The sequence below is a fragment of the Anser cygnoides genome, chromosome 16 (assembly GCF_040182565.1).
Source record: "Anser cygnoides isolate HZ-2024a breed goose chromosome 16, Taihu_goose_T2T_genome, whole genome shotgun sequence".
NCBI classification, from domain to species: domain Eukaryota; kingdom Metazoa; phylum Chordata; class Aves; order Anseriformes; family Anatidae; genus Anser; species Anser cygnoides.
The window spans coordinates 12,497,558-12,509,942 of NC_089888.1; the positions used below are offsets into that span (position 1 = coordinate 12,497,558).

Consider the following 12,385-nt stretch of genomic DNA (forward strand, 5'->3'; position numbering starts at 1 on the left):
AGTCTAATTATCTGTGTTATTGACATGGCAAAGCTGAGGAAGAAATTGGTGAAGGGATTCATTCATGTGTGTGATGTGAGTCAGTAGCAGAAGAGGAAACGCACCCGTGTGCTCTGTCTTCAGTTCAGCACACGTTCCTTGTGACCGTACACCTCCTGAAAAATGTGTAGGAAAAAAAAGTAGCTCAGTACCAATGGCAGCACAAATACTTTGTATTTTCTTTTAATAATAATAATAATAAAAAAGAGGTCATATAAATCTAATTATGTATTCTTCTTTCTTTTTCCTATTTTGGATATTTTGTTCATCTGACTGGCCACCAATATTTAGAAGAAATGCATACTCCTACTCCTATTACTTGTAAGTACCTAGCTGGGGATGATGCTTCTTGAGCATGCTCACTGTGGTAATTTTGTGCTTTGTTGTATTCTTTTCTTTTATCACTTTTTTTAAACATTTCATCTTGTCTTTCCAGCAGCTTGTGTTTTATTTTTCTTTCACACTACTATGTTTCCCGTTTCACCATTTCATCTTTAACTATGCCTGCAAACACATAAACATCCATAGATTTGTCAGTTATGATTTACAGATGTTCAAATGCTAATAAACAAATACAGAATGTCCCAACTGCACCTTTTTTAATTGTCCACTATATTTAGCCAGACTGCAGGGAAATTCACAACTGAAAGGGGAATTTCTCAGCTATGGATATAAGTATTTTAAAAATGTAAGGTTTCTGGAAATTAGGACTTGATGTTATCTCAGCCAATATCCCTGTTCCTGGAGCTCCCAGGTTCTGAGTGCCAGTTTAGACCTGTGGATGATGAAGCAGTTCAGATGTTCAAATCTAAATCACCTGTCCTGTCCTAATGACAATGCTGCATAATTAGGGCAGTTAAGGCACATGAAAATGCTTCACACACCAGTACTTTCTGGAGCCATCTGTTGCCTAAAGGTTGAGGGGCTGGAAAGTAATCAGGGCCAAGCTGTTTCTGCCACGATAACAGTTGTCTGAGGATCAGGAGGAGGGGAGGACTGGATCAATAATTTGATGAAGGAGTCCTGAAGAATTGAGTTGGATGCCTTTGCTGTCACCAGAGAGTTGGGAGGGATGGAGAAGGCAACTGTTACTGCTGAGAAAAACAGGTCTCCTCTCCATCTCTCAGAACCATCAACCATATTGCCCTCAAAAGCAGCAACCTGCCTGACTTTCTAGGGCTCTAGCATAGACAAAGTTGTCAAAAGGGCCACGTGTGTTTTGCCAGGGCCTCTGAGCCTGCCACACTGGAGCCTTCTCCTTTGGCTGTTTCTGCAGTTCATCTTTGTCTTGATCTTGTGCCTTTATCCTGTGAATTCATCTGGAAGTTGTTCAGTAGGTCAGTGAAATGAATGCATTTATGTTCTACCATTTTAGTGGAAGTTGACTTCTTATTCATGAGAGTCAAATTTATATCCATCCTAAGAACAGGGCAAAGAAGCATTAGGATCCCTATTCACCTGTTAGAGTGGTTTTGCTGCTCAATGACCTATCAGGAAATAATTGAAAGAGGAACATTCACTACTTGCTAAGTTTGTAAGGACCCAAAAGACACCCTAGTGACACTTGAATTTGTCCAGTTACATAACTGTAAATGTGGAGTAACTCAATTTTGTCTAAATTCCACGCTAGTTCACCAAGAATAGAATTTGACCACAAATGGAAAGATTTCAACAGAGGTTTAACTTAGTGTTAAAGTAGAGGACATTTTAGCATGTAGGTGCTACTAGCTAGTTGCATTTATTGCCACAGCCTTTCCATGTTTCCCATAAATATCAAAAAAGTTCCATCTGCGCTGTTTTACTGTTATTTCCTCACAACCAGTCAGCACCATTGCCTGAAAAATGCAGTCCCTGTTTTACCATTACAGTTTTGTCTTTTTCCTGCAGGCAGTATATGGTCAGAATGTTTCCTGCCTTAATTATATTTTGAGATTTGTGCCTTTAAAAACATGGCTCAACTTCAGAGCCCTATATGACCCCTTTTTACAACTGCACCACAACGTTGCTTTAGGTAGTCAGCTGAGGATTACTCTGCTACAGAGAAAGTAGAGGTGTTCTTAAGCAGTCTCTTTGCTGTCGTTCGGTGGCTTCTGTGGATCAATATACTAGTACTTTTTCTTGGGTTACAGGAGGTTGACTCAGGAAAAGTGAAGAGGCTGCAGCTAACCTAAGCCTGAGGTTGAAGTGAAATTCAGCAGTAGCAGGAGCAAGTGGCAATGGGCTGCAAAGATTTAATAAAGCAGACGTGCACCACACAGCATATCACAGTACAGGGAAGCCAGAGGTGTCATCAGGCAAGCTTACGTGTTCATAGCACCTCGCTGAAGCACTGAATGGAGATTTTAGCTCAGGATGCAGAAATCATAGAACTACCTCTAGTGCTGCACCCAAAACTATTTGCAGAGAGCTTATTCTTAGCTCCGTGCTTACGGTGTCCCAGGTACCACATCAAGCATGAGCTCTGCTAGCTGGAACATCTCTGTGGTAGAGGTAACACAAATAGTTGTCACACGATATATACTTCCAGCATCAAGCTGTGCTTGGCAGCATTTGGGTTCGTATTGGCATTTGGCCTGTACGCTGATCTGCAAAACCAAGCTCTTTATTTTTCTCCCAAACAACTGTCAGCATATGAGGCACATTCCACTAAGTTAGGGAAGAAAGCAGGAGAATCCATCAGGGAGCATATGATGAAGTTTTATTGAGTTTCATGTTTCAAGTTTCACATGAAATAGGGTGTTTTATTATGATTGCAGATGAAAATCCTAAATTGCTAAGGATTGTGTAATTCTTAGCAAAAGCTGATAGAAATTGCTACAGCCTCTTATGAACAGAGAGGTTTGATTTAAGTTTATTTGAAGTGTTGTGAAAATAAGAGCAGCAATATGTATATAGAGAGATTTTTTAATAGAATTGGCTTCCATGCTATGACCTTGCCCTGAAGCAAAATTGAATTCAATGAATTACCAGTATTGAAAAGCAGGTTCTCAAATAGATCTGTTGGCAGACCTTTAAATACAACCATATGGACTACATCACTTTATTTTTAGCTTCAGTGTCTGGACTTCAGATTTCTTGTTCTTGGAGTAGTCCTTGTTTGCTTTAGGGTAATTCCTTTTACCCCTTTGTCATCTGCTGCACTGCCATTTCTTCTTCTTAGGGACCATGAATCTCCAACCCTAACTCTTCTTAACAGTTCTTGATGATATATCTAAGCCACTGAGATTTGAAGTACTCACTGCTTCAATGAGACCATCAAAAATACCCATTTATGAGAAGCTTCCTCCAGCTATTTTGTGCATATTGGATGAATTATTATGGGAGTTTTGTATGGCAACACTTCATTAAAAGCTTCCTACAACATATGGGAACAGATATTAGTCTGACTGAAAGAGAAGACCATAAAGATCTTTAACACATATAAAGTGGAAATACAAACCCAGGAAGCCCCTGTTCCTCTCTTGATAAGTCATGATGCAGGGCTGACTTCATTTTGGGTACTTCAGTCCACTCATCACTACAAGTTAGTTGCAGACGCTTTGAGATCGTTGGACAGAACTTGCTGTACCAATGGAGTAGGCTAAGTCCTCGTGGTTTTGTGATGGGAAAAGAGAGATGGAGAATTGTGAGCTCCTGTCCTGATGTGCTCCTTGCACCACTGTCACCGCGGTGAGGCATGAGTATTCTGAAATGCTCTGTGTTTACACCAGTACAAATGTTGCCTAAGTTTTCTACAGAATTGCTCTCTCTGACACATTGCATGCAAGTTTAATGCATTGTAAGATACTATGTACTGTATAACAAAGCAACCCATCCACCTCTGAAAGTTTTTTGTTTCTTTTCTTAGATGAAGCAATAAAACATAGGCAGCATTGTGTCTGCTTTAAAGGAGGTTCTGCATTTAATGACAGACACTTCTTTTACGACAGTATTTTCCATTGCAGCAACCCTTATCAAGGCTTTATTATTTCTTCACCAGGAAAAGGAGTGGAAATGTTTTATTTTCTGTGTGCAGTTGTTTTTTTGTTGTTGTTTTCTGTTTGCTTGCTTGCTTTTTTCCCCCTTCTGCTGGGCTGGGCAATGGTTGCAGACTGAAATTTAATCAAGAGTGCTATCAGACCAGAGAAGTGTTTCTGGAAATTAGTAGATTCATGTATGTATTGCAAGCACTGTTTAATGTTATTTATAAGAAAAGGGCACTCAGTAGCCAGTACATCACTTTCCTTTGTCCCTGATCTGGCCAGAGTACTGAGTACCCTATGGCACTGCAGGAAGCCCCTTCAACTCCCGTTGTAATTTCATACAAGCTTTAATTGTGGTGGTGGTTTCAGCTGGGAGTTTCTCTTCATGGGACAGATTCCATCCAAGTTAGCAAGCTGAATTTATACTTGCATTTTCTGAAATAACAGTTTGTGCTGAATTTATTTCCACCACCTGTAGGATATTTGAAAAGAAATAAAACATTGATTTTATTTATGGGTATGCCTTTGTATAAATACCTACATGCCTAAAGATTTCCATGTATTTCCCTGGATGGTGGGATCTGCCTGCACAGGTCATCTTGCTAAATCAGAATGTTAAGAAATTGTTTTTCTCATTAGATACTGGAAGAACAAAGTCATAAATCAGTGGCCATGTCGGGCTAATTAAAGCAAATTTTAAAAGAAAATTCAGAAAGTACGTGAACATTTATTTAAACATGTCTGTGAGGTGAGTGCAAACTGCAGCTTTGCAGAGGGCTGTGCTTGCTGACTGTTTATATCAGTATATTCTTCTGCATGGCTCTCATGTCCACTTGCCTTGTCCAAAGTTGATGTTGTTGTGAGTAAAGGTCTTCCACAAACAGTGATTAATTTGCTCAAGTAAAGCTTAGAGAGTGTAGCCCTCCATTTTCCCTGATCCTGAGTTTGTATATGCAGAGTCAAAAATGTTCAGAGCATCTTTGGACTTATACCTACGTTACAGCCCTTTCTCATGTCAAGTAGTGTTTGCCTTGTAAGCAGCAGTGGTGCAGTCCTCACAGCCTCTGCCTTGGTGAATTCCTTCTACTCAGGCACTGAGTTAGGCTTCGCCATGGCACCCACTAAAGAAGAACAGGCAAAACTGACTCTGTGCTTGCTGGTGTAGAGGGTTTGCCCTTACAGAGGCTGTGAGAACCAGTGAGATGCCTGTGCCCTTAGAGCAGAGGCTATTTCTGAGCTCTGCTGAGGCTACAGGAGGCAGAAAGAGAGCGTGCGATGTGCTGTGGTTTTAAGCATGAAGATGACAGTGCAGAGTGCAGGAACAGGGAGAGACACCCACCTGCCCGGCTGTCAGAAGATTTCACAGCCTACCTGCCCAACCTGCCTGAGTGATGGGCAGTTCCTGCGGTGTATAGTTGTCCCAAAGTCTAAAATGAACTCCTTTTCCTGTAATTTAGGCCCATTACCTTTTTCCCCAGCCCCTATAGACTGGGAGAAGAGCTTTCCTGTGGTATCCTCTCATAGAGATTTGTCAGCTGTATTCCATCATCTTTGCTCTAGATGAAAGAACCATGCTTCTTCTGGCCTTTGCTTGTAGGTCACGTTTTCTAGATTTACCTTTCATGTTCTGCTTTTGTGTATGTCCCTTTGGTACACATCTTTTTGAAGTGCAGAACTGGATGCTGTACTGCAGCAGGGGCTTTACCACTCCTGCATCAGAGCAAAAGGATTACCTGTGTCCTGCAGACCATAGAGCCATGTATAATCCCTGCCTCATTTTCGCACCAATATGAAACTGTTCTTTCAAGCTCAGCGTATGCTCTAGTACAGATCGAGGGGACAGACATCCTTTTCAGTAGATCTGCTGTTTAACCAGGGCTCTTAACTGGGTATTTGCATGGTTGATCTCTGCCCTGCATTTGTGCAGGTTCCATAATAAATAGTGTGTGTACTCCCAGCAGGCTGCTGCTCACAAATATCTAATAGGAATTGTATTTTGTAGCTTTCTTAAATTGCTTATTTGAAATGAGGGCAATATGCAATTTTTGTCTGTAGGAGGAAATTTCATGTTTAACTTACATACTCTATACCTAATGTCTAAATTACCTGTGCATGCAAATCTACATTATAGTATATATAATCCATCCTTGTGAAACATCTAAAATTAAATCTGTCAGCGTACACGTACCAGAGCTTTTTAGGAGTGGCAGTTACAGATTTAACATTCACACATGTAAAATTGATATAAAAATTTAGAGAAGAGCTGCTTTTAAAAATATAATCCTTGAAGTTTACCCAAGCCTTTGCAAAACTGGAATCTGATCCTATGAATTCTTCTAACTGAAAATATTCCTTGAGTTTTCTGATCAATGCCTATGGTAATAAATGCTTTTAACTTGATACTAAGTTTGTATTCCTGGACTGTTAAACTGGAAGCCCCACAGTTTTAATATAGTGTTTCAGCGTTTTGTATATATTCACTGATGAGTAGAAGTTTCAAAAATAGCTAAATCTAATCTCCATCGTATTTTTTTCTAAATTTGCACTTAGTTTAGGTTCACTGCTAATAGCTCTTGTCCTTGCTTTAGTTGGGTCAGCTTCAACTTCCTGATTATGCAGCTGGTTTCATTTTTTTTATTCTGCTTTGAGCATCTTTCTGTCTCATCACTCCTTTGTGTGTATAATGCCCATAAACATCATCTCTTCATTTACAAACCCTCTTGAACTGAAAAGGGCAACCCAGTAAACCCCATCCATGGATTCTTGTTTTCTTCTTGGCACATTTTCCTTACACTTAAATGTAAAACAGCCATTAATACCGCCGTACTCACATTTTGACATTTCAGTCTCTTCACCCTATGTTGATTGTATCAGACTCTTCTTCCAAGTATCTGCCCAGTCCTTTATTTCTTTCCCTTTTCAACTGCATAATGCATGAGACAGAAAGTGTCTTCTCAGTGCCTGGTGACAGACTGTGCTGGTTACATGCTCAAGGCAGCCTGCAGCTGGCCTGTGATTGACACTAATGCACTGATAGCAGTTTCCTTGGGATGTTGCCGTTGTTGTGTTTAGGGGAAGCTGGTCAGTAAGGAGAGCAGGAGCCGTGTCACTGATGCAGCTTGTCAGTGATTCACAGAGATCTCTTGAAGTGCCCTATTTTTGGAAACAGCATTTTCAGATAAATGCTTTTCCAATTCCAAAGACATTTTGACATGCTGGCAAATAAACCTCTACCTAGCCGTGGGTTTAAGTCACATCCCTAACATTCTAGAAAGTGCTAGTCATTTGATTTTATAATCCTTTCTATGAATTATAAAGATGGTAAGGACCAAATAGGCTTAGTCCTGTGCTGCCACTCTATCCAGACACGTAACTGAGACAGAAAAGGCACATTTAGAAACTGAGAGCCCCTTGATGTGTCTGGCAAGCTTAGCTCTGAAATCCTCAAAAGAGATCTGTCTTTCTTTTCCCTCTAAATTTAGATGAAGAATTTTTACATTCTTGGAAGAGAGAGGAAAAAAGGTGGAAACTGATAATGCCATGTCGAAAGCAAATTGTAGCGCTGTCAGATGCCAAACAGTTTTCCGTGTGGCTTCTTCTGTGCACTTCTCTCTGAACTTGCATCAGCTTCAGCTGGTCCACCTGTGAGCAGCCTGCGCAGAGAGGCTGCCATTTGTGCGTGCGAGTTAGGTCGAGAACTTTAAACTCATGTCACCTTTTCTTTTTAGGCATTCAAGCCAATGTTTTAGGGGCCTCTCTGTCTTCTACAGGACCAGGTAGAACTGCTTTGCCCAGGGCTTTTGTAAGCAGGCCTTTGGGGACTCATGGGCTTGGGTTTGGGGTGATTTTTTTCCTGCGTAGAACATGCAGAAATGTTATTGCTTGTCCACTGAAAGAAAAGAGGAGTTTGCCAGCTCCAGCTCTTTGTAGCTTATTGGCATTTCTGAAAAGAAACCGAGCAATGGGACTTAGAGGTAATTACTCTCACAAATAATTTAATCTGGATTTAATAAGAAAGTCACCCTTTTTGACTCGCTATTTTTAAACATCAGTAGTGGTAGTGTGTAATGGCTCACCCCAGCAGTCCAGAGTGCTTGTTATTAAGGACTTGTGCATTTTGGATTAGTGCTTCCCACTGAGAAATTTTAATTCCTGTTGCCAAAGAATTCACATAGCCATGTATGATTAGCAAATCTAAAGGATTAAAATAGCCACATAGCAGGGTTAATACACTCCAAGACTATTGTTGTTACCTCAGGTGCCACAGCACAAAAAAAGGGGGCTCACATGGCTGTAGCTCATAGCTAATAAATCTGGCTGTGCTAGCATTGCTATGTACTGGAAGCAAAGCTTTTAACATCATTAAACACCAGCTTTTTGCTTCATCATTCAAAGCCGATTCCTCTGTTTGCATCTTCATCTACAGAAGTGGATACATCATGGAGATTTTGTGAGATCTAAATATGCACTCTATAATTACGTACCCAATTTGAATAGCTGTGAGTTGGAATTGAAAGCACAATGCTGAACCTCAACTGGCTGAGCAGATGAGAGAGATGTTCAGAAGTTTGTAGCAGATATTAGACATTTCTACACAGTGTTGTGCTCTCCTGGTCTGGATTATGCAGCTTGCCTTACGATAGTCGTTTCCTGCAGACATGGACAAAGGTTTTAGTTCTCTGACCTTTCCTTGCAAATGAATGTCACTGGCCCAGCTGCCCCACCTCGTGAAGGGCTGGGGCTCAGCTGTGTTCTTGAACTTGCTAGTAAATGCCACTCTGACATGTGCTGTGAATAAATAAAGCCTGTTGAAATATGTTGCAAGGAATATCCTTTTAAGAGTCTAATGAAGTTTAAAAGATGGGTAGTACTTACCATAAGCATGTCATCTCAGTGAAGAAAAACCTCTTTGCAAAATGATTTAGTTGTTAGTGGTTTTATTTTTCTTTGAGTTAGGGGGGGAAAGAGAAAACTAAAGCTCCTACTTAACAGTAATCTGTTTTTCTCCCTTTTATTTTGTTTTATTTTCTTATATACGGAAGCCATGTAAGCAAAGTTCTTCGCTGGTTCCAGGCATTTGTATGATATTTTTTCAAGGTGCGGGTTGTAGAATGTCACACATTCATTTTTAAACAGTTTTGCTCTCTGATATGAATGAAGCACAGGGCGGCCAAATGTCAATGGAAGCTTAGCAGCTCACTTTTCCTGCTTTTCTCCATTTCCTTATTATTAACTGTGTTTGCAAAAGAGGAGCCTCGTTCTTGGCTTTGTTACTGTTTTTGGAGCTGGCACTGTTTCTACTTTCACCAATGTTTTTGAATCGTACAGTCACAGAATGGTTTGGGTTGGAAGGGATCTTAAAGATCATCAAATTCCAACCCCCCTGCCATGGGCAGAGACACCTCCCACCAGACCAGGTTGCTCAAAGTCCCATCCAACCTAACCTTAAACACTTCCAGGGATGGGACAACACTTCAGGGACTGGGCAGACACTTCCAGGGATGGGGCATTTTGAGTTCTCTACAAAATAAGAAGAGGCCCAGTACGCACAGAAGCGTCTCTGGGCATAGTCATTTTTTAAATTACTTCAGCCTTTAACTTGCCCCACTCTTCCTCTGACTGTCGGTCCTCAGTGCAGTTTGTGTGTTTGTCAAAATCTAGTACAGACTGCTGCCCTCAGTGCCCTGCTCGGGGACAGGGCAGGACTCCTGCTCCAGCCGCCAGGTTGCACAGGGTCAGGCCGCACTCTTCACCGGAGCCATCAGAGAAAGTCCCAGGTGCAGGTGGCCCCATGGGATGGATGCGGACATCCCGTGTACCTCCTAGCGAGCCGTTCTGATCACTGCCCTCGCCCAGTGTCCTCTACTCTTCCTGGAGCAGATGTCACCTGCTCCAGGGGCTTTCCTTATGCCACCCTCTTCAATGGTGACGTAGTGCTCCTACTGCTGGGGTGATGCAGGCTTGTGCACGATAAGCTACTGGGAGGGACAGCTAGGCTCATGGACTGGCATCATCGTTTATTGTACTCCACATCAGTTATATTAAAAAGCTGTGGGGTTTCCTCTCGTGCGGTTTGCCACGTGCCCTGCATGTCTGTCCAAGTGGGATAATTGTGATTTTTCAAGATATTTTCTCATTGTTTTCTTTCTAATGAGGGAAAACTGACCTTGGTTTCTCCCCTCTTCAAAATACCCTAAAGGAAGCTAGCCAAGAAGCAGAAGGAGACTCAGACCAGCACACAGAGGGAGATGGGTCCCGTGGCTACTTCAGACAAGACCTCTACCAAACTCAGTGCTGTTCACAATGAAGAAGCTTTCTCTTCCAGCTGCCAAGATGTTAATGGATTCAGTAAGTTTAACTTGCTTGCAGTGGATATGTCCCCTTTGGAGAGCTCTAGGTTCTTGAAAGGACCTATTCCTATGGGCACAATGCTGAGGAGCTAGGAATGACAGTGTGAGGGTTCGTTGTGAAAGCTCGTTAGAAATCAGTTGTCTGAAATTCTCTCGCACTGCCCCTACCTTAACTCTCAGATGGGTGGAAAGCATTCCTTCTCACTCTAAATCTACCAAGAATAATTCATAAAGTCTGTTTTAAAAACTACGTCAGACATTCAAAAAGATGTGATCATTTGTTCTTCAGAAATACAGATACAGTTTTTCCTTTGTGAGTAGAAGAGTCGAATCACATTACTTAGCAGATTTCTAGGGTGGTAGTAATATTTTCTGTATGAAGTTGTTATGAAAGAAAGCATGGTCTCATGGTTAGAGAACTGAAATGGAAAGACAGCATTTCTTCTTTTGCCTGTGTTCTCACTTTATTTTTCACATCACTTCCATAAAAATAATTGTAGTTAATATTTGTAAAACATGCAGACCTCTGTAGCTGGAAGACTTTTGTGGGAAAAGCAGCACAAAGTTATAATTTAGCCTTGCTAGATCCAGATTGAGTGCATGGTGGATTGCATGGTGGATTTGTAAACTTTTTGGTATTAAATAAATTTTAACTTAGACACTATGGGAATGTCACTCCTTCTTTTGACACTTAGCCTATAGTTTGAAGAGGGACCAACTTTAAAAACAAAACGTGCTAGAACTCTTCTGTCATTTTTAAGCATCTGTAGTGAAGTGTTTTTTCCCTAATTACTAACAAGGATTTGCCTGTGATAAAAAAAAGGTTTTTTTGTTGTTTTTTGTCATTGAAACCTTGCTTTGCGATCTCAGATTGATTGGGACAGGCTGAGTGAATTTTTCTTTTCCCTCTGTAGGTCATGTCAAATTCCATCTGCATGCATTGCTACTGTCACTCTGTGTAATGTACCTATGAGATGGATAAATAGGTGTTTGGGACCGTCAAGGCTAGCAGTGAACACTTCTCTCTGATATTAAATTGACTTGAGTCAAGATCTAATTTTCTCAGGTGCTGAGTAGCTATATCTCCTAAAGAAGACAACACGAGTTGTCAGTGGCTCATATCTTTGAAAGACAGGATAGCAGAGGCCAGCATTGTAACAGGCAGCCTAGAAACAGCAGAGGTAGCTTGTTTGAAATGTATGGGGAAAATGAAGTTTTTCACACTTTCTTCAGATTTTGGCTTTTTGAAATGTTTTTTTCCACCAGAAAATAAGAGAAGAGTTGAGCCTATACTGTGACCTCATTTTTTTTCTTGGTATTTTGAGAGACTAATTAAAATAGCTGAGTCACTTAGTTGAAATGGCAGCTCTAGAAAAAATGTTGTATCTAATTTTGTAAAAAAAAAAAAAAAAAAGAAAAAAAAGCGTACTTTTTTTTTTTTTTTAATTCAGTAAGTCCTTTGCTTGTCTGACATCATTGCAGATTTTATCACCACCTCCCTCTGTAACACAAGCCTGTAACACAGTCATGGGCTGGTTCTTTTCTTTTTTTCTTCTTTATATCCATGAGAAATAATTACCAATAAGCTTTCATGATTTCTCCACATTTTTTTCCGCCAAGTCCAGGATGCCGAGGTGTTGGAGGTAAGTTCTCTTCGGTGCAGTAGCGTGAACATGCTGATACAGGAATTTTATGGGTTTGGCACTGATGATATAGATAGGAAAAAAAAGAGTAAAAGCCTTTCTTTTCAAAAAAAAATTGCCTTAATGCAGTTTAATACTTGAGGATTTCTATACAGGCCTACCCTAACTTTTGAATAACATAATAGGATTACTTTGTAACCTTTCAGCTAACTAATAGAGTTTTACAAGGGGTTATTCATCTTAGCTTTTGAAATCATCTCTCTCTCTCAAATTCCTTCTTAAATTTTCTTTTTACTCACAACAGGAACTAGTGTTTGTGAATATCTCATGACAGGGAGTTGTCCTCTCCATCTTGACCTCGGTTACGAAAGCCCAAGTTTGCTGTAGCAGT

At 40.6% G+C, this 12,385-nt stretch overlaps 1 protein-coding gene across 16 annotated transcripts in view; it reads left to right on the forward strand.

Annotated features, from left to right (window-relative positions):
• PTPRT (protein tyrosine phosphatase receptor type T) overlaps positions 1–12,385 on the forward strand; it is a 571,615-nt gene that overhangs the window by 501,658 nt on the left and 57,572 nt on the right. For 13 of the 16 annotated variants that reach the window (XM_066978461.1, XM_066978465.1, XM_066978464.1 and 10 more), the window contains 3 exons: positions 294–360; positions 7,730–7,777; positions 10,201–10,349. In XM_066978461.1, the coding sequence (XP_066834562.1) occupies positions 294–360; positions 7,730–7,777; positions 10,201–10,349 (264 nt within the window). The remainder of the gene's footprint in view (positions 1–293; positions 361–7,729; positions 7,778–10,200; positions 10,350–12,385) is intronic. The other 3 variants (XM_066978455.1, XM_066978468.1, XM_066978469.1) reach the window with 3 other exon arrangements.